This window comes from Lytechinus pictus, chromosome 19 (genome assembly GCF_037042905.1).
Source record: "Lytechinus pictus isolate F3 Inbred chromosome 19, Lp3.0, whole genome shotgun sequence".
Classification (NCBI taxonomy): domain Eukaryota; kingdom Metazoa; phylum Echinodermata; class Echinoidea; order Temnopleuroida; family Toxopneustidae; genus Lytechinus; species Lytechinus pictus.
In genome coordinates this window covers 10,367,697-10,389,072 of record NC_087263.1, presented here as the reverse complement: position 1 = coordinate 10,389,072, position 21,376 = coordinate 10,367,697, and the positions used below count along the sequence as shown (strand labels likewise).

The window sequence follows — 21,376 nt, the reverse complement described above, 5'->3', positions numbered from 1 at the left end:
ATGAATAATCATCAAATCACAAATGCCTATGTCAGTGAATTTGTAAGCCACCTTCATGGTTTATCTCCAATGACCTTTTTCTGCTCGTGCGCAGTTTACAACCATGAACAAGCTTATTGTAATAGCATTTGAGATAAAATCTTAGCAATCAGAGTTCAGAACAGTGGTAAGGATTACTGAAATCAAAATTTCAGTCTAGTTTGAGCCTCCTTGTAGGAATAAAAGCAAATTCAATTTCAAATCGCAATGACGTCATCATTGGCAGCGACTCGACGATGCCGATTTGGACTTTCATCCGCCAACAGCACTTGCCTCAAAGCAAAATTCTGATTTTATTATTCCTTAAAAAATGACGAAGTTCAAATAAAATAATTTTTCTTCTTGGAACCTTCACATTTAATGCAAATGCATTTTTTTTTTTTTTGTGTCGCATCTGATTGCATAGTGTGCGCTGGACTTTGCAGTGGGAGAACTCCCTCATGTCTCTCATTTCACCTTCTCACTTTCTCTGCCTCTCCCTATATCTCTCCTTTCTAGTTGCTTATTCAATGGCGCACTGTGTCCCAGAAAAAAGGAAACTGGGATTCCCACATCTTTTTTCCTCAAAGGCAAATTAATTGCAATATTTCATTTACATCATCATGCAATTCAATAATTCCTCTACATTTCAATATCTAATATGTGACAAACACTTCTAACCCATTAATGAACACGACGAGTTTGAAATTTTAATGTCAAAACCAGGTTGCGCAGAATAATTGGGCAAGATTGGTTCATGATACGACAATCGTGCTTATTCGACGATTGGCTCATTAGCATTTCTTTTGTATTCTTTGTTAAGTTTCTTTCACTGATCCCTGAATTGAGAGTGGATACAGATTAACATGCAAGTTTCTGTACACATCGTTTGATAGGCCTCAATATTTATTGTTTGTAATCTGCCATGGGTTACATGATTTGCTAAGCTGTTGGTCTCAAATTAAAGAAGAGATTCCACTCTTACCGTAAGTAACAAACTCATAGTAAAAACATGTTAAATAAATCTGAAATCTATCTCTGAAAACCGGTTTCCTTTTTTGTGGGACACACTGTATCTTACTCTGGCTTTAGCAAGCTTAGCTCCATCTGCTAAAGGCACTTAGTTGCATTCAAGGAATTAATCCTGCCAGGTACCCATTCACCTCGCCTGGGTTGAGTGCAGCACAATACGAATACGGATCAATTTGTTGCTGAGGGAAAGTATGCCATGGCTGGGATTTAAACCCACGACCCTCGGTTTCACAGTCCGGAGACTACTCCACTGGGCCACAACGCTCCCCATCATGCCAAAATAAACCCAGTATCGACTACGGACAAAATGTTTTTGAAAATCATTATCATTCTGTATACATCAGGGGTGTGAGTGGTCACAAATAAAAAGATCTAAATAAAGCTGAAGAGTGTTGAAAAAGTCTGAAAAAGAAAGAGCTCCCATACTTTTTGTAGAGGAAAGCCAAAAATAAGCTGAAACTAAGCTGAAAATCAAAAGAAAAAAAACCAGAAATCAGCTAAAAATCTGAACTCTCACACCCCTGATACATGTAAATCACGCCACTGGACACGTCAATTTATAGATTTTCTATTCCTTTTATTGTCAGACAAGGACCACTTAGTTATTACATATTTAATAATACTTAATTAGTTCTTTATATACTATATTAAAGACATATATCCTCCACTACATACATGTATAGTGGTGCTCAGAAGTCAGTGAACCGCACCAGAAAATGAACATAATTAGTAATGTGTTCATAATAAGTGTTCAGGTTCTGCCATGTGTTAAATATTTAATTGTGAAGTCGGGTGATAAAATATCACATTCCATAAAGCTAATCTCTGAGCTCGCTGAACATTGTAGTGTTGTTGTCTACATTCCATACTCATGATTAAAGATAAATACCAGTTGTGGGAACGATCTCAAAATGAGTCCGAACAAAATCCAATGAAAGTGTTTATATGTATAACTAAAAAATATGTGCCAAATAGCTCTGGCAGAAAATGTGTAATTGCTGAGAAATGAGCTAAATAAGAATGGAATTCCATCGAATGTGTGGTATTTCTCCAAGCAATATTAATTCACTGTCCCACATATGCCTTTGTGTGTCGGTGCTCATCTGAATTATCGGTTTTCAGCAAAAATTTCATGATTTCACAAAGATAAGTTCATTTCAATGTACCAGATCTAGATGTATGATAATATTTTGTCAATTAACCTTGATTTAAAAGACTTTCTCATGAAATAATTGTTTGCTGCAACTATTGTCTTTCACCTTTGAGTGCATATTGTGGTGGGATCCACTAACTTTTGTGCACAACCGCCTCTGCTCCCGATTAATGTGCACCCTCTTAAAAAGCTACATTAGCATTACAGATACACAATAGGAAACATGTACATAGTAATCAGAAGCTAAAGCTGGCACATTGCCATTTGCATGTGAACAATTATAAATGTCCCATTAAGTTTCAAAACCTCTTCTTCCCTGAAATGACTTCACAAATTCTAAATGATGTACTAATTGATTTTTAATCGTCTTTTGATCAATTAATTATATGCATTAACCTTGCCTCGAGTAGAAGACTAAGTCTTGGTTTCCGGATGGAATATCAAGGAATGGAACAAATGATAGAAACGGAGACATCAATGCGCTATCAAACACCGACCAAAGTCAACACATTTTCACGTACATGAAATATGAAATTTGACAAATGAAGTATGAAACTTTTTAAATTAAGTATGAAACTTTATCTAGGGCAATCGCTGCAGGGCTCGATCTTACAAAGTGCTGTATATCTGATCAACAACAACTATGGAAAGCCAGCAATGTCAAAATTATTGAGACGTGAAATGCATGAATACACAATTATCCCTTGAAAACAAAGACTAACACAATGCATGTATGAGTAAACATCGTATTTATAAAATGCTTGGAATGGATGTATGCATTCTAGATGTTCACATTGCTGGCTTTCCATGAAAAAAAGAAAAGAAAGGAATTCCGACATGTATTTTTTTTTGAAAAGTGGCAATCCTGTTACAAAGCAAGACTCACATGAGCAGCATTCACATGACAAGTGGTGAGTCAATGGTTGAAAGGAAACCGGCAGGTGAAGGTCTACACCCCAAACCTCCGATCACAATGTTTATTTACTTCCCTTTTGCGCTGATTTATCAGTGATAGTACTTCCTTTTGCTCTGATATGTCTATACCAAACTGTATCGTGGGGTCTCGAGGTCAAGTTTAATATCAACAAGAGTGATATCAACAAGAAACAGTGAGATAGGGGGGGTTCCTTTTTGCTCTGATTTTATCGGTGATAGCACTAGCTTTTGCTCTGGTATATTAATACCACACTTTATCGTGGGGTCGAGGTCAAGTTTATTATCAAAAAGAGTATCGATGAAATCAACATGAAAAAAATGATATTAGAAAAATGTTTCATAATCATCTCTCGTCAGTGACTTTTATGAACATATTTGCTCTGAGCCAATCAGATACCAGGATTTCAGTAGCTTATAACAAACAGTCAGTGACAATCACAGACTACAGTATTTGTTTCATGAAATGCACCCCATACGAGTTCAATTTGTTTAGAGGTTAGGAACAGCATGGAAACATCTTTGATATATTTTTGTTTAAAAATATTATTATCAGCTTGCTGTCGACTACTGGATTTTGTAATACCTGAATGCTCTGTAAACGGAACATTACCATTAATCTGCAGGCATGGACCTATGGTTTTTCACAATTCACATAGTGCATAATGCAGAGTCTGAAGTAGTGAGACTAGATTCACTATGTACTGTGGCTGGCTATTATTTGACTCAGACAGAGCCTTTGGCGACTAGTCTTCACTCTAGACATGGTATAATTGGTTAAAATGTCAAATAAGAGTCTGAGCTTGCAGAATAACGGACCATCTAGTTGGCATAAGCAACGGTTAAAAACTATATGTATGTAGAATGCTCTTGAAATATCCTTGCAATGTGCAGATACCTATCATAATAGAAATATGAAACAAGTTAGGTAATTCATAATCTTACCAATATTCTACATGTACTTATTAGATACACATATACATATGAAGTCAACAACTGAAGATTGAGATTTTCTTTACATTTCAAGCGTGATTTAAAAAAATTCAAGTTGCTGGTGCAAGATTGAAAGAGAAATCTTTTGATTTTCCAGTTAAGTGTAATTTTACACACACACACAAAAGAAAAAAAAATCAAGTTGCCAGCTCAGTCAAAGAAATATTATGCGAGTCATCCATCCGCTCTGGTTCTAGTTGTAATTATTTCATATCCTTATCCTTCTTCTGTGATAGGTTGATTTTGTCTCCCATACTCAACGCCATTCCCTGAAAAAAAATGAAAGAGAAAAAATTGTTACTTAAGATTAAGTACATGAAGTGAAGCAAGCAATAATTTTATGAGAAAATCGTTGAAATCGAGGTCAATTTTCACCATATCATTATAGATCTAGGTCTGGTTTTATTTAAACTTAACTCTGTTAAATCATAAAAAAGTTGAAAGTGATCACACTGGAGATCACCAACACAGATTAGCATATGTGGGACACTGTATTTTATTGCTTGGGATAAGACCTGGCTGGAATTCCATGCTCATTTCGTCAATTTCTCAACAATTACTCATTTTCGGCCCTAGTCTTTTGGTACATATATTTTTTCTATATCACAAATACTTAGATTGGCACTTTGTTCGACTCTGTTTGATATCATTCAGACATTGTTAGCAAAACTGGCATTAAACTAAGAAATACAGAGGATCTTTAGAAATATATTATTTTGGCCCTTTCATACCTATACAGGAGTACGCAATATTGGAATATTTTGTCATTTTGAAGAAAGTATTTTTACTGACAGAAAACCATTTGCCTAAATTTTCAAAAGAGCCATGTTGCCAAATAAAATATATAAAGATTCCACCACTTTTTTGGTACATAGTGTTTTCATAATGTTTCTTCTCATACTCTATTATCTACCAGGATCACATGTCATTGTTTTGCAAGCTGTCTCTGCTGTGAAAAATTAGGCTTTTTACTGCTGTCATGTTTTCAAAGCTTTATATTATTCACAAACAGTCAATAATCTTTTTAGTATCGCATCACAACACCCTCCACATTTATTTTTAAGGACGGCTCCAAAAAGTCTTTTGTGTAGCAGATATTTACATAGGACTGCACAGAACTTAAATGAGAGCTTTTCTTCTTTGAAAAAATATGCTAAACAAATTCGTTTTATGAGCATAATTATTTCCTGTTCACAAGGAATAGTCATCAATTAGCATTGGCTGACATGTAGAGAAAATTCTTCACAGTTTGTGATAAAATAAACTAGTGTAGGGTCTATATTTAATAACAAAGAGGTTGGAAATTGTCCAAACAAAAATGAAGAGCAGTGTCACTCTATTAAGTGGTATAATTAAAGCTGTGTGTAGGAGGAAAAATATCGGTCCTGCCAAAATCAGAATACAAAAAGACTTCAAATATTTCCAGAAAAATGGGTAACATTTCATACTGACCTGGCTCTTGGCTCTGATTCTAACGTGCCCCGTTACTGGAGCATTTGGTTCAGAGGAAGCAGAATTCTCGATGCTCACGTTAGCCAAGGCGTCCTCACCGAAAATGGAACGGGCGTATAGATTGGCAGCCATAAATCCACACTCCCCGGAAAGACCCTGCAAGGATTGGATCATCTTTGTTATTATGACTGTACAATATCTTGAATACAATGACAACAATATTAGGCATATGTACAGGGCCGGTCCATGACATTTGCTCCGGCGACAATTGCTCCGCTGTAAATTCCACACGATTCAACAAATTTGTTACCATGACTGTCCAATATCTTGATTACAATAACGATAATAATAATAGGCATATGTACAGGGCCAGTCCATCATATTTGCTCCAGCGACAATTGCTCCGCCGTAAATTCCATACATTAATGGAATGGCCAACTTTAACCCAAGAATTAACACTACACCCTACCCTAAACCCAACATAAAACCCTATTCCAACCCTAGCCCTATATGTTAGCCGAAACAAAGCCTGGAGCAATTGTCAAAGAAGCAAATGTTGTGTCATCACAGGGCCATCTATCTAGATATAATCCATTCTGAGGGACACTGTTATTACTACCCATGCTTTATAATAAACATGGATAACTGCCTTGCCAAAAGACATAAGCGCAGGGAGGGATTCGAACCCTCAACCCTCAAGTTGCCCTTTCCAGAGCTCAATGCAATGAAGGAACTAATCCTACCAGGTATCCAATCACCTTGCTTGGGTTGAATGCAACAGGATATGGGTAAATATCTTGCTGAAGGAAAGCAAACCATGGCTAGGATTTGAACCCACGACCCTCCGATTGAAAGACGAGATAAAGAACCACTAGACCACAGTTTGGGATCGGTTCATGAGGCAGGCGCTCAACCACTGAGCCAACACACCCTGTCAATAGCCAATTAACCCTATCTTAACTGGGCTATTTCGGACCAGTATATACTGGGGGGGGGGGGGGGTCAATTTGACCCCCCCCCCTCAGATCTCGGCCGCTGATTGCACAATCGCTGTGCAAGCGCGTAGAGCCGGATTTAAACTACAAGAGTGTATAGTACAATTTTCAAAAAAAAAATTTAAATATTTTTATTAATTAATTATGCAAATAAGCATATGAAATTTGCCATAAATTTGGTTTTTTGTGTATGTACTTGCCTTTAATTCAATTTATATAGCTAGTAGAATGCTAATTTTTGGTGGGAGCATCAATTATTACATTTCTAACAAATACCTACCAAAAAAAATAGCAAAAATATAATTAATTTCTTATGTATTATATTGTTTTTTAAATTCTTATGTATTTCTTTGTTTTTTATTGTTTTTCCCAATTAACTTTGTCGAGGACCCTTGCGATCATAAATAGCATAAAATAAATCCATTTAAACCAACAAAACTAAAAATAATCATACATTTATGATTTTTGGTTGAAAATCACAATTTGCATTGACTTTTTACACGGAATCACATTTTTGAGCAATTTCTGGTCTGCAGAGCTGCCAAGTTGTATTTTGCATTTTCAGTATTCTTATCCCCCAAAATCAGTATTTTGACAAAAAATCAGTATTTTTACCATGTGAGATTAATATTTTGTATTTTTCCCCAAAAAAGTGTATTTCATAATAAAATGCTTGGCGCACTCGCCCATCACGGCGCTCAAGCTGCATGCAAGCTAAAATGCGCACTGCTCTTGCAGATGAAAAAAAACCCATTGAAACTTGTGTATACATGTATTTCACCCTGGTTTTTACAAAATGATTGAACAAAAAAAAAGTTACCTGAAATTACATTGATCTAATAACCATATTTGTGTTCGTTTTATGAAATAGAGACATAAAGAGATGATTTTTCTCAATAAATTACGATTTTGTAAAAAAAAAACCAAACATATTTTTTAAAAGAAAAAACGTACTGCCGTATTTGGTTGCAAAAACGTACTAAATACGGCTAAATCGTACTGGTTGGCAGGTCTGGGTCTGACATGCACTTACAAAACGTTGGGTAATTTTGGAATCGCGTAACCGGGCATCGCAAATTTGGTCTCAAAAGATGCGCAAGACTTGAAAGTAAAAAGTCAGTGAGCGGCGCAGTCAAAATAAAATTGTGCCACGGCGTAGTGACAAAATTTGTTGGGGGGGGGGGGTCAAATTGACCCCCCCAGTTTAATAAGGGTTAAAGAACTATTATCACTATCATTTTGTTTGGCATGACTTGTGCCAGGGATGGGAAAAGCGAACTTAATCACTGATTCAGGGTGTACAGGTGGACAACTGCATGAGGGGTTCCCTCTGTTCTTTCTTCTTGTTTAAGGTGAGGTAAATGGTTACCCACAGGAAGTAATTCCTCAAAAACCTGAGCACCGGAATAGGTTGCTGAGCTTAGCCGGGGTAATATAGAAGCATCTTGAGTGTCTAACAAGGTGGATACGTGCTCTATACAAATATTCAATATTCTTGTTTATTATTCTTATATGAATAGTGCAGTGGGTTGTTCTCATGCTTAGGCGGCAACTCAAGAATCAATGAAAGAAGAGATTTCATACCTTCTCAGGAGTAAGGCATCTCATATTAGTTGAGGATATCAGGTGTTTCAGGTATTCACGAAGATCATTGATATTGGTGTTCACAGTAACCTGTAATGAGGAAAAGAGCGGTTATTCACTTGGTCAACAAACAGTTGGTCTATTTTCTTGATAGTCAATACCACACATGATAAACTCATTGGATCATATTCTGAAGTCTGGTTTAACTTAATCATGGCGTAACTGTGCTAAAATAATGGCAAGCCGAAGATGTCAAAACTTTCCTTACATCGTATGTTTCTTATGTTTACTGGGCTCTTTCCGAACTCATGAATGGTGAAGAAAGCTATCCTACTTATTATCCTTCCCGAAACAGTTAAGAATGATTTGAGAGAAAAATGAGCTGAAATATGATATTTCTACTGTTAGTGATTTATGTAACAAATGGCTATCCATACTTAAACCACAACTTTAAACCTGAGTTTAAGTTAAACCCGACTTCAGAATACGGGCCAATGGATCCTTTTCTGAAGTCCTTTTCTGAAGTCACTTAGACCATGGTGTGACTGTGCTAAAATTATGGCAAGCCGAAGATGTCAAAACTCTCCTTACATTGTATGTTTCTTATGTTTACTGTGCTCTTTCTGAACCCGTGAATGGTGAAGAAAGGTGTCTCATTTATCCTTCCAAAAAAGTTAAGAAAGATTCGAGAGAAAAATGAGCTGATACATTGAAATTATACTGTTTAAGAGATTTATGGCACTATTGGCTATCCATAGTTTAGCCACAACTTTAAACCAGAGTTTATATTAAACACGACTTCATAATACGGGGCATTTGGTCTACTATCAATTTGGCCATTTGGTCTGTTCTACACTTGGTCTCATACATATAAAATCCTTGTCAAATCTGCAAAAATTGAAACCATTATTATTTTATCATTGTATATTTCATATAATAAAATACAAAACGAACACTGAGTGGGTGACATCATCAACTCTCTAATTTGCATATCACTGTGTTGTGCATAAATTATTTTGTGAAAAACGAGAGAAAGTCTAATATGCTATAACCTTCTCATTCTACCTTCAATTCAGAAGAAATTTTCAGCACAATGCTTGTTTCCTTTTTCATTCAAATCTACTTTTTGTTGCGGCGAACTTGCCCTTCAATGAAAGTTTCTATTACCTTGTTCTCCCATTCAAATTCAGCCCACATGGTTCTGAACTCTGCATCATTGCAAGAAGCGAACTTGCCCTTTCAATGAAAGTATCTATTACCTTGTTCTCCCATTCAAATTCAGCCCACATGGTTCTAAACTCTGCGTCAGTGCAAGAAGCGAACTTGCCCTTCGATGAAAGTTTCTATTACCTTGTTCTCCCATTCAAATTCAGCCCACATGGTTCTAAACTCTGCATCAGTGCAAGAAGCGAACTTGCCCTTCAATGAAAGTGTCTATTACCTTGTTCTCCCATTCAAATTCAGCCCACATGGTTCTAAACTCTGCATCAGTGCAAGAAGCGAACTTGCCCTTCAATGAAAGTGTCTATTACCTTGTTCTCCCATTCAAATTCAGCCCACATGGTTCTAAACTCTGCATCAGTGCAAGAAGCGAACTTGCCCTTCAATGAAAGTGTCTATTACCTTGTTCTCCCATTCAAATTCAGCCCACATGGTTCTAAACTCTGCATCAGTGCAAGAAGTGAACTTGCCCTTCAATGAAAGTGTCTATTACCTTGTTCTCCCATTCAAATTCAGCCCACATGGTTCTAAACTCTGCATCAGTGCAAGAAGCGAACTTGCCCTTCAATGAAAGTGTCTATTACCTTGTTCTCCCATTCAAATTCAGCCCACATGGTTCTAAACTCTGCATCAGTGCAAGAAGTGAACTTGCCCTTCAATGAAAGTGTCTATTACCTTGTTCTCCCATTCAAATTCAGCCCACATGGTTCTAAACTCTGCATCAGTGCAAGAAGTGAACTTGCCCTTCAATGAAAGTTTCTATTACCTTGTTCTCCCATTCAAATTCAGCCCACATGGTTCTAAACTCTGCATCAGTGCAAGAAGCGAACTTGCCCTTCAATGAAAGTGTCTATTACCTTGTTCTCCCATTCAAATTCAGCCCACATGGTTCTAAACTCTGCATCAGTGCAAGAAGCGAACTTGCCCTTCAATGAAAGTTTCTATTACCTTGTTCTCCCATTCAAATTCAGCCCACATGGTTCTAAACTCTGCATCAGTGCAAGAAGGGAACTTGCCCTTCAATGAAAGTGTCTATTACCTTGTTCTCCCATTCAAATTCAGCCCACATGGTTCTAAACTCTGCATCAGTGCAAGAAGCGAACTTGCCCTTCAATGAAAGTGTCTATTACCTTGTTCTCCCATTCAAATTCAGCCCACATGGTTCTAAACTCTGCATCAGTGCAAGAAGCGAACTTGCCCTTCAATGAAAGTTTCTATTACCTTGTTCTCCCATTCAAATTCAGCCCACATGGTTCTAAACTCTGCATCAGTGCAAGAAGCGAACTTGCCCTTCAATTAAAGTTTCTATTACCTTGTTCTCCCATTCAAATTCAGCCCACATGGTTCTAAACTCTGCATCAGTGCAAGAAGCGAACTTGCCCTTCAATGAAAGTGTCTATTACCTTGTTCTCCCATTCAAATTCAGCCCACATGGTTCTAAACTCTGCATCAGTGCAAGAAGCGAACTTGCCCTTCAATGAAAGTGTCTATTACCTTGTTCTCCCATTCAAATTCAGCCCACATGGTTCTAAACTCTGCATCAGTGCAAGAAGCGAACTTGCCCTTCAATGAAAGTGTCTATTACCTTGTTCTCCCATTCAAATTCAGCCCACATGGTTCTAAACTCTGCATCAGTGCAAGAAGCGAACTTGCCCTTCAATGAAAGTGTCTATTACCTTGTTCTCCCATTCAAATTCAGCCCACATGGTTCTAAACTCTGCATCAGTGCAAGAAGCGAACTTGCCCTTCAATGAAAGTGTCTATTACCTTGTTCTCCCATTCAAATTCAGCCCACATGGTTCTAAACTCTGCATCAGTGCAAGAACTGAACTTGCCCTTCAATGAAAGTGTCTATTACCTTGTTCTCCCATTCAAATTCAGCCCACATGGTTCTAAACTCTGCATCAGTGCAAGAAGCGAACTTGCCCTTCAATGAAAGTTTCTATTACCTTGTTCTCCCATTCAAATTCAGCCCACATGGTTCTAAACTCTGCATCAGTGCAAGAAGCGAACTTGCCCTTCAATGAAAGTGTCTATTACCTTGTTCTCCCATTCAAATTCAGCCCACATGGTTCTAAACTCTGCATCAGTGCAAGAAGCGAACTTGCCCTTCAATGAAAGTTTCTATTACCTTGTTCTCCCATTCAAATTCAGCCCACATGGTTCTAAACTCTGCATCAGTGCAAGAAGCGAACTTGCCCTTCAATGAAAGTTTCTATTACCTTGTTCTCCCATTCAAATTCAGCCCACATGGTTCTAAACTCTGCATCAGTGCAAGAAGCGAACTTGCCCTTCAATGAAAGTATCTATTACCTTGTTCTCCCATTCAAATTCAGCCCACATGGTTCTAAACTCTGCATCAGTGCAAGAAGCGAACTTGCCCTTCAATGAAAGTGTCTATTACCTTGTTCTCCCATTCAAATTCAGCCCACATGGTTCTAAACTCTGCATCAGTGCAAGAAGCAGGTACAATGTAATCCATGATGTCGATGTGAATATCGTTCAGGACGACGACGCTGCGGTCGCTCTGAGCTCCGGAAACATCGTAGACTGTCAAAATATGATATCAAATCAAATTTAGGATTGATAACAACAACAATAATAATTTGTTAACAAATTTTCGGCATTACTCCTATTTGTTTAAGATCAGTATGATCGATCTGTAATGAAAATCATAAGATCAGTATGCTCGATCTGTAATGAAAATCATAAGATCATAAGTCAGAAAAAATTGGAACCAGTGGGATTCGAACCTGCCATCTACTGCTTTCCGGGCAGCGACTCAACCACCAGGCTATTCTATAATAATAATTACACTTGCTTATATAGCACATAACACTCTAAGGGTCTCTAAGGGCTGCATAATAATGCAGCGTTATTACTCTAGCTTTAGCAGAGCAGCTGTTAAGCGCACTGCGTTTCAAGGAATAAGAGGGAAAATGAATTAAAATGACCTTTAGGATTGATCATAATAATAAGAAATACACTTGGTTATAAGAGTGCTTTTTGACAGACATCGATTTATTGTTCAGACATGTATTATATGTAATTTGTTGCTGTTCTGCGCTGAAGCGCCTTGAGCATCTAATCAAGATGGAAAGTGCGCTATACAAGTCTTATATATTATTAGTTTTTTTATTATTATAGTGCATAACACTTTCTTCATCAGAAGTTTCTAATCACTGTACAATAATGCAGCATTATTACTCTGGCTTTAGCAGAGCAGCTGTAAGCACACTGCATTTCAAGAATAAATACTGCCAGGTACCCATTTACCTCACCTGGGTTGAGTGCAGCACAATGTGGATCAATAAAAAATAATAATAATCGATAATAATGATACTTCTCAAATCCTCTCAAATTTCAAACAGACACTGGTTTTTAGGTTTAAATAATGTAACTTTACTAATCGATCTAAAAAATAAAATCAAAATTACTCCATAACCTGTGTCAGGGAATATGCATTCACATAATGTAGTAACAAATTAGAATAGCGACATCTACCTATTAGGGGATTTACCAAATCTAAAAAAAATAGGCTTCAAAGAACATAAAGTTTTATTTTTTTCCATCATCATTTCCAAAAATATCATTCGAGAAATGAGAGAGGACTCACCAATGTTCCCAAAGATGATTCCGTTCTCTGTGGAGGCAACCTTGATGTTTGCCTTGATGTTGCAGAAATCATGAGGAGCCAATGTCATAGGCTGGGGTTTCTCTACCAGCTTCAGGTCACCTGAGAAAAAGAGGAGGAAGAAGAAAATAAGGTCTTTCAAAATGCTGAAAAAGATTGATTTCCAAATGTGATTTTACAATGGGTCCAATTCCTGCATTCAGACATCAAATTTCCTGGGGTGGTACTCTGAGATCCATTTTATCTCAGATAAAATAAAATATTTTATCTCCGTTAAAATCAGTGAGATAAAATACCCTTAAAATCTCTCCGAATTGGTATTCTGACTGAGAACAATTTTATCTTCATTTTATCTCTGTAAGACACACCTACTTTTTAATCAATATCCAATTAGAAACGCGCTTTTATAGCTCTCTCGTGTCAATCAACCAATTGAAATCCATTCTGCCAGGAGGTGTTGCAAAGGGGTGAGATTGCGTCAATTTATTGACTTAAAATACGCTTGCAAAATACGCTTGCGCTTCTTTACAGAGATTTCTTTTTAACAAAAAGGACAATACTCTCATCTTTTTTCGAAGTCTATATCGCATCTTTTCAAGCATCATTTCAAAGACAATATTAGTCAAGACAAGTCTTATGAAATATTTTCTGATTGTACAGGAATAACGTTAAGGTGTTATTCTCAATAAATATATAATTTTTCTTCATTTTCATGTCAACATTTGGGGTTAATTCACCTGTAAATATTGGTGAAATCAACGTCGCGGAGATAAAATAGCCCCTACCCTCTTTTAAGTTTATTTCATTTTTTTCTTCAAAGTAGTTTAATTGGGCGCAAGCAAATCATCCGCGTTGCAATACCCAGATACGCGATGGGTATGTCTACGCAGGCACTGTTCTGTTGCGTATCATCTATAGTTACACAAGATAAAATTTATACACAAGATAAAATTGTAGATTTTATCTGAGAGATAAAAATGTCATCTCAGAATACCAATTTTATTTTAAGAGATAAAATAAAATAATTTAAAGATAAAATGACCTCAGAATACCGCCCCTGATCTGCGATAAGTGGTGGGTGGGCTTTGAAATAGTGTGAAACAGAGAGATTGAATGCTCTTCCACAATTACATACAATCAAACTTCCTGATATGTGATAATTGGTGGGTGGGGTCTAAAAGAGATTGAAACAGTGCGATTGAACACTCTCCCAAAATAACCTTGTTTTGTAACAATGCGTTTTGATTTGTGATTAGCGATATTTCCTGTGCCTTTCACAATGTCTGGCTGTTGGCATATCAAAACTCCCAATGAAAGCTCAAAATAGAGTGACTTATAAGTTGTTGCGTTCCTTACCAAGTGTTGCCAATTCCAGGGAGCAGTTCTGGAGGACATCCGCTGTTTGGTTGACGATGAGGACATCAAGAACAATGTCGTACTGGTTGATGTTGATGTAAGCCTCCGCATAGACTGGGTCGGAGAAGCCAGTCAGTTGGGTCACCTGTAAAAGGTATGGACAGATGAACGAAGGATGTTACATGCTTATGATAGAAATAATGTTATCATCATAAATACATGTAGCTTGATGAAACTACCACCTTCATCTTCATGATGACAACTACCAGGGGACCGTTTCATAAAGCTGTTCTTAAGTTAAGAGCGACTTTAAAAACAACTGGTGAACCCTTCTTAAGCGATAGACCATCGTCAATTCAATACCATTTACCACAAGAAAGGATCACCAGTTGTTCTTAAAGTCGCTCTTAATTAACGAACAGCTTTATGAAACACACACCAGTAGCATCAAGTTCATAATCAATGTGATTGGCACGATTACTAACACCTCAACCAACATCATCACCGTAGCTGTTGTCATCAAAACCATGATCACTATCATCGTCGTCGTCATCGTCCTCAAGATGGTTATCACCAATGTCACCATCATCATCATATCCATAAACATTAATAGCAAACCTACCAGAACCATAGTAACCACTGTCAGCATCTTCTTCATCATTCTCATCACCGCCATAGTAGTCATCATCAAAATCAGTCATCCTCCTCCTCCTCCCCCCTCCTCCTCCTCCTCATCATCACCATCACCATAATCCTCATCATCATCATCAAACATTAAATAAGTCACTTTTTTGTTATGTATTTTGTAGAAATAATCCATCTTTACTTATTTTTCTTCGATTAATTTAGCAAACGTAAATTTACTTCTAAAATTTTTGCGTATCCTGTTAATAATTGTTTTTCTACTTATCAGTTATGTATTGTAATGCGCAGTTGAGTATATCCAAATAGAAATTGCGCAATATAAATTTACAATTATTATTATTATTATCATCACCATCACCATCATTACCATCATCATCACCATCATCATCACTATCATCATCACCATCATCATCACCATCATCATTATCTCCATCACCATCATCACCATCTCCATCACCACACCAATATCACCATCATAATAACTGCACATCATCAACACCATCAACATCATCACCACTACCACCCCACCATCCTTACCTTGCTGAGTTTAGATGATGAAAGATCTGCAATCTCTTTCTTAGCTGGTGTCCCCATGGTAGCCAAGGTCAAGCTCATGGTAAGCTGATCCTCCGTACTACCGGTATCAGCCTTGGCTAGTAGCTGCAGGAAGTTGATAGGGTCGTCCGCCTGAATACGGCTGACCTTCTTGTCAAAAAGTCCCTGTGGGGAATTCATCAAAATCATCAATTCTCATGAAAATGTGAATACAGAGTCTCAAAAGGTTAAATAGGTTATATAGTAATAGAAGTTGTAATCCAGGTTTAAATCCGGTTTATTCCCTGACTGTGGGTGGCCGGATTCATCTCAGATTCATCTTAACCATTTCCTCCAATTTACTATATTTGGTACATCCTCCTCCCTCAACCCAACCTTCCTACTCTCCTCCACCACTTTGATCTTCCATTTTCTCTTTTGTTGCCCCCTTCCCCTCTGACCAACCACTGTCTCTTCCAAACTCAATGAAAGGGCAAACCAACGTTATTGCATTTTTTTTTGCAAACAAAACATTTGGATTGAAAACTGAGTAGCATGACATATATGTAGTTTATAGCTTCCAGAGTAAAAAAATTCACTATAAAGATGATCGTATCCACAACTTTTTTGTTTGTTTTTGCAGTCAGTATATGACATTTGGAATAACCTATAACTAGATACATACCTGCCAACCTTTGATAATAAAAAATCAGTATCAAAGTTCCGAGGGCGCCGAGCGGGTGTCCGGCCCGCTCCAACGGTAGGGACTCTTTGCATTTTCAGCATGTAAAAGTAGCATTTCCCTACACTTTTTAAAGCAAATTTACCCTCATTACCACACCAGAGGATGACCTACATGTTGGGTCTACCTTCAATTATCAATTAAAAATAAAAAAAGGTCTTTAAAATATCACTTCTGTGACAAAAAACACCCAGTTTCATTCAGGTGTGATTTGTTTTCATTAAAATCTATATAGACTTACGGATAATTTTTCTTGTTCATCAGAGCTCTCTAAAAACTTTGATTTTGAGCATTTTTTTGTGAGGCCCTCTATTGCTGGAAAGTGAGATTGATGCAGATCTTCATCTCCATAGATTCTCTTTTTAATTAGACAAAAAATAATTTCAAGATTTCAATTGAGTTTTGGGCCAAGGCATATTTTTTATGATGAATTTAGATTTAAGTTATCCCTACTGACTACTGTATTAAAAACTGACAAGCCAAAAAATCAAACATTTATTATCCAGCCTATCTATCATTTCATGCATCAAGAGAAAATAAGCCAAACATTGACATTGTCTTATTCATGTTATTTCACCACACAGGGGTTACTGACTGAGGACAAGGTTATATCATAACCTACATTGGATAAGTGCTTGTTGGTAGACGAAAGCAGATATTCAACCATGACAAAAACGGAGCCGAAACTAACGGCTGCATGCGCCCGACCCGCACCCACCACTGCACTTGCGGTGCCCCGGTAAGACGGGGAGGCTGAGGCGCAGCCACTGGGCGGGCGCCGGGAGTTTAGGCAAGCGAAGGAAGTAAAGTAGATTTGGCGTTCGGCTCCGAAGGCTCAACCCGAGATCGAAAGTTGATAATCTTTCTTCCTCAAAAAATTGACAATTATTCAAAAAATAAAGTACAGATCAATGTTAAAATTGCGTAGGGATAGATCTAATTTAAGAGCAATTGCGTCGGTACACGGCCGGGCGGGGGCCGGTGTTCATGCGACCTTCAGCCGTTCATCATCATCAGCAGACTCAGCAATATACCACTGTAATCACCAACACACTCTAGACATGTACGCTACATCACTAACTCACTCCCACACTACAAAATCATCCGGCGACATGGGCAAAAACCTCAAATAAAAAGTGAAATTTTCTTACCTAAATCACCATGTTTCCCGTCAAAAATATCACCATCGGTGATTCTTAACATCGTAGTTAGGAAACAAGGGGTCTAAAAAGGTGACTTTTTCACGGTTTTTCCGATGTTAGTGGATTATGAAAACATGTCCTCACTAAAAACTAGCTCTTTCGCTAGCCGATGTCAGCCGCCATTTTTTTTCCGGAAGTAAACGCTAACGACAACACCTCAAAATGTAGCGCCCTAAGTGCGGCCGTTGCGTGTACGCTCGTTAATTTTCACATGTATTTGCAATGGAACTGCGCATTTGCGTAGCCGTGCGCTCCAGTCGTTTATGTGTTAGTCGCATCTTACAGCCGTGCATGCGTTAGTCGCATTATACAGCCGTTTCAATAATTTCAACACTATATTGATTAACCCAAAAATCAGAATTTTGGTTTTAAAATTCGGAATTCGGAATGGAGGTCGAAAAATCGGTATAATTCCGCCAAAATCGGAATGGTTGGCAGGTATGTAGATATTTCAAAGGAAGAATGTGCTGTATTTCAGTATCACACCTCACATTACAACAGAAACTGTTTAATTATGCAGTAAAAAACAAAGGCAAAGGGTCCCAAGTGTATATTTACAATCAGTCTATAACAATAGGTTAGTTTTATATTTCACAAGGGTTATTTTGAACAAATTAAAGATGGGGGCTGACCCCTATGATTTATTTTCCTTCAGCATCCTACCTTATCAGATTTTTTACTCTCCCGCTGCTTAGCTTGGAGCATGGCATGAAGGGCACTACGACACTCAGTGTTGAAGATGTCGCTGATGAGTGAATGACGCTCTGCGAGTACTTTCAGACAAGTGGCGATGCGATCCACATCGTCATTGGTGATGTTCTAAGGAGAAAATAGGATACTATGAACGTAAAACATGTATTTCAATGTAATAAATATTAAATATTTTCGTCATCACATTCTTTTGTTAATGTGGGACTGCCTAGTTGTAACCTACTGCCGTGCAAACAAGAGCATCCACGTTGTTTAATCCCAATAATTTGAAATATTATTATATCTCATGAAATAAAATATCAATGACAGCGTGTGACATCATCAGCTTTCTGATATGCATACTCCCAGTCTTGTGGAGATAACTCTTTGCAAAAATAAGTGGAACATTAAAATGTAAGAAACTTTCGTAATTTGCATCTGATTTTGATGACATTTTCAGTGTGTAATTTGATTTTTTTTTCTTCATTCCAATTAACTAACTTGTTGTTGGGATGGACTCAACTGCAATATTCTTTTATATGTGTACACAAATTTGGAGGTCATTTTGATGGACTAACAACTTTATTTTTTTAATTGCTATCATAAAACTGAAATGTATCTAAAAATGGTCTACATTCACTTGGCCTACAAGCAGTTGGTCAACTACTCAAATAGTGTATGCCACGTGAGATAAACCTTTTGGTCCCCTATCAATCAGTCTCACGTGCGGTTGGTGTCATTTCACCTCCATCTACTTATCATTCTTTACTTTGGCAAATGAAAATTTGGTTTATAAACAGTTGGTCTAACGACATAGACTAAGTTGTGTTATACCAAGTGGATATAAAAGACAATGGCCTAACTGGAAATTAGACAAACAGTGAATGAGCTAAGCAGCAGTCAGTCCAATGATAAGTTGATAAAATGCGAGTAGCAATATCCTGTTTAACTTACCGTTTTAGCAAGGCCCGACTTTCCAAGATGAATAATGGTTGCCATTATCAACATTGCCTCAGCAAGGAATCTCTGTAGAGGTCAGAGAATTATTTTGGAAAGAAAGCAAGAAAACACGTTTAAATGCTTCGATTTAATATGAACACAGTGTAAGACACAAGTTGCATTAAGAAATGCTCAACGCAATCGGTTCAAGTCACTCAAACTCTTTTTTTTTTATTCCTACATTTGTGGATTTTTCCTGGTCACGGTTCCTTTTATCTGAACCTGATGGATCTGAGGAATATACAAAAGTGTGGCACGAGCTTTTAAGTGGTTTGTGGTAAACAAATGAAGGTGAAACACTGAAAGGATAACAGGAGGTTAGATACATACTACATAACGATTCGATGAGTGTAAAAGCTAGTATTCGGTTGCCGATTGTTGGTAAACTGATCGAATGCATCGTTTATTACACCCATGCCTATTGCATGACTTACATTCTGTTTCTTTTGGTCTTTGGAGAGGTCAAGATAGCGTAGAGCAAGCTTGGTGAGTACTGTAGATAGACACGCTCCGACAAAGAAGTCACCATCCATCAGAAAACCTCGTAAAGCAGGTCTGTATTAAAGAGAAAGATGTGAAAATATTGACAAACAAGCCAAGATCATGTATTAAAATGAAACACAAGCATTAAGGGAGTAATTTGAATATAGAAAACATTTACATAGATAGGAAATCAGATAGAGCTGGGGCCCTCATGAACAATTTACCACTCACGAAACATGTATATTTTATTATTTTCCCATAACTTAATTTTTGGATCAATTCAAATTATTATTTTGAATGAAAATTACTCCAACGCCAAAGCAGCTCCCCCCTTTGAACAGGAATATCATCTTTTCTTTTTCTAATTTTCCCTGAAGTACCTAGCATCTAATTAAGATGGAAACCGTGTTATGCATTTTTTATGTACTACTACAGTGTATTATCATTGCCATAATCTTCATCATCATTTGTCATTGGTCATCATCAACACCACCCCTGTCGTCGTCGTCATCATCATCATCATCATCATCATGAAAAATAATCCTGATACAGATTTCTAATTTTGACTATCTGAGCAGGCCGCCCCCCCCCCTTCCCTCACCTCAGGTCCAATATATCCTACCTTTGTTCCTCCTTCTTCGTAGACACAACACTGAGGGCGCTCTGCGTGGCATACGTTCCCATCTCGGTAACAAGACGTTTAGAGGCAGACACCTGGACATTCTCCTCTGAAACCACATGACACAGAATTCAAAATAAATTGTCAAATCGAGCCCTATGCCTGAGACTGATTAGACTCAGGTCTATGGAAAAAATGTGCATTTTACTGAATCAAATAATCTTCAACAGCTTTGGTAAACCATGTGCTGTTTATATTCAAACTGTATAAATTTAATATACATGTAAGTCAAAAGTATTTGTTTATCTTCTTTGTCACAAGGAAAATTGTTTTCATTCTCAGTCTTCATTTTCATCACTATGATACCATTTTCATCTTTTTGATACCATTAAAGTAATCGTCAACTTCATCACAAAGATCATCATCAATTTTCATCATGGTCATCTTTGTTTCTGTCATCATCACCACCACTATCACCTCTATCATCATCATTCGCCTCATCATCATCATCATCATCATCATCATCATCATCATCATCATCATCATCATCATCATCATCATCATCATCATCATCATCATCATCATCATCATCATCATCATCATCATCATCATCATCACCATCACCACCACCACCACCACCACCACCACCACCACCACCACCACCACCACCACCACCACCACCACCACCACCATCATCATCATCATCATCATCATCATCATCATCATCATCATCATCATCATCATCATCATCATCATCATCATCATCATCACCATCATCACCACCACCACCACCACCACCACCACCATCACCACCACCACCACCACCATCACAACTACATCCTTCTCATTACCTTGTGTGTCCTCGCCAGCAGCTTTCTTCATCTCATCATCGACGATGGGGATCTCTCCGAGCAGGTTGCGTACCTCGGTCATTAAACTCTGAATGTCCTCAATGCTGGTGCAGTATTCACCAAGGATCCAGAGTGCGGCACGATGGATCCTACACAACAAAATAACAATAGAATTAATCAAAGTTCATTCTTTGCGCACTGCAAAAGGTTTGCAGGGTTAATGTCGTTACTGCTACTTCT

General features: G+C 37.6%; 1 protein-coding gene across 2 annotated transcripts in view; it reads right to left on the bottom strand.

Moving 5' to 3' along the window:
- Positions 1–1,606: 1,606 nt before the first annotated feature.
- Positions 1,607–21,376, bottom strand: part of LOC129282735 (coatomer subunit beta-like) — a 37,127-nt gene continuing 17,357 nt past the window's right edge. The window contains exons 13-25 of one of the 2 annotated variants that reach the window (XR_010296632.1): positions 21,137–21,285; positions 20,289–20,394; positions 19,618–19,738; positions 19,139–19,210; positions 18,158–18,313; positions 15,554–15,736; positions 14,372–14,516; positions 12,998–13,117; positions 11,786–11,931; positions 8,161–8,250; positions 5,582–5,737; positions 3,977–4,398; positions 1,607–3,770 (exon numbers count right to left, since the gene is read on the bottom strand). Coding sequence is in view for 1 of the 2 variants with exons in the window: in XM_064114018.1 (XP_063970088.1) it covers positions 4,333–4,398; positions 5,582–5,737; positions 8,161–8,250; positions 11,786–11,931; positions 12,998–13,117; positions 14,372–14,516; positions 15,554–15,736; positions 18,158–18,313; positions 19,139–19,210; positions 19,618–19,738; positions 20,289–20,394; positions 21,137–21,285 (1,510 nt within the window). In the remaining variant the exon portion in view is untranslated. Of the gene's footprint in view, positions 4,399–5,581; positions 5,738–8,160; positions 8,251–11,785; positions 11,932–12,997; positions 13,118–14,371; positions 14,517–15,553; positions 15,737–18,157; positions 18,314–19,138; positions 19,211–19,617; positions 19,739–20,288; positions 20,395–21,136; positions 21,286–21,376 lie in introns of both variants that reach the window. The other variant, XM_064114018.1, reaches the window with a different exon arrangement.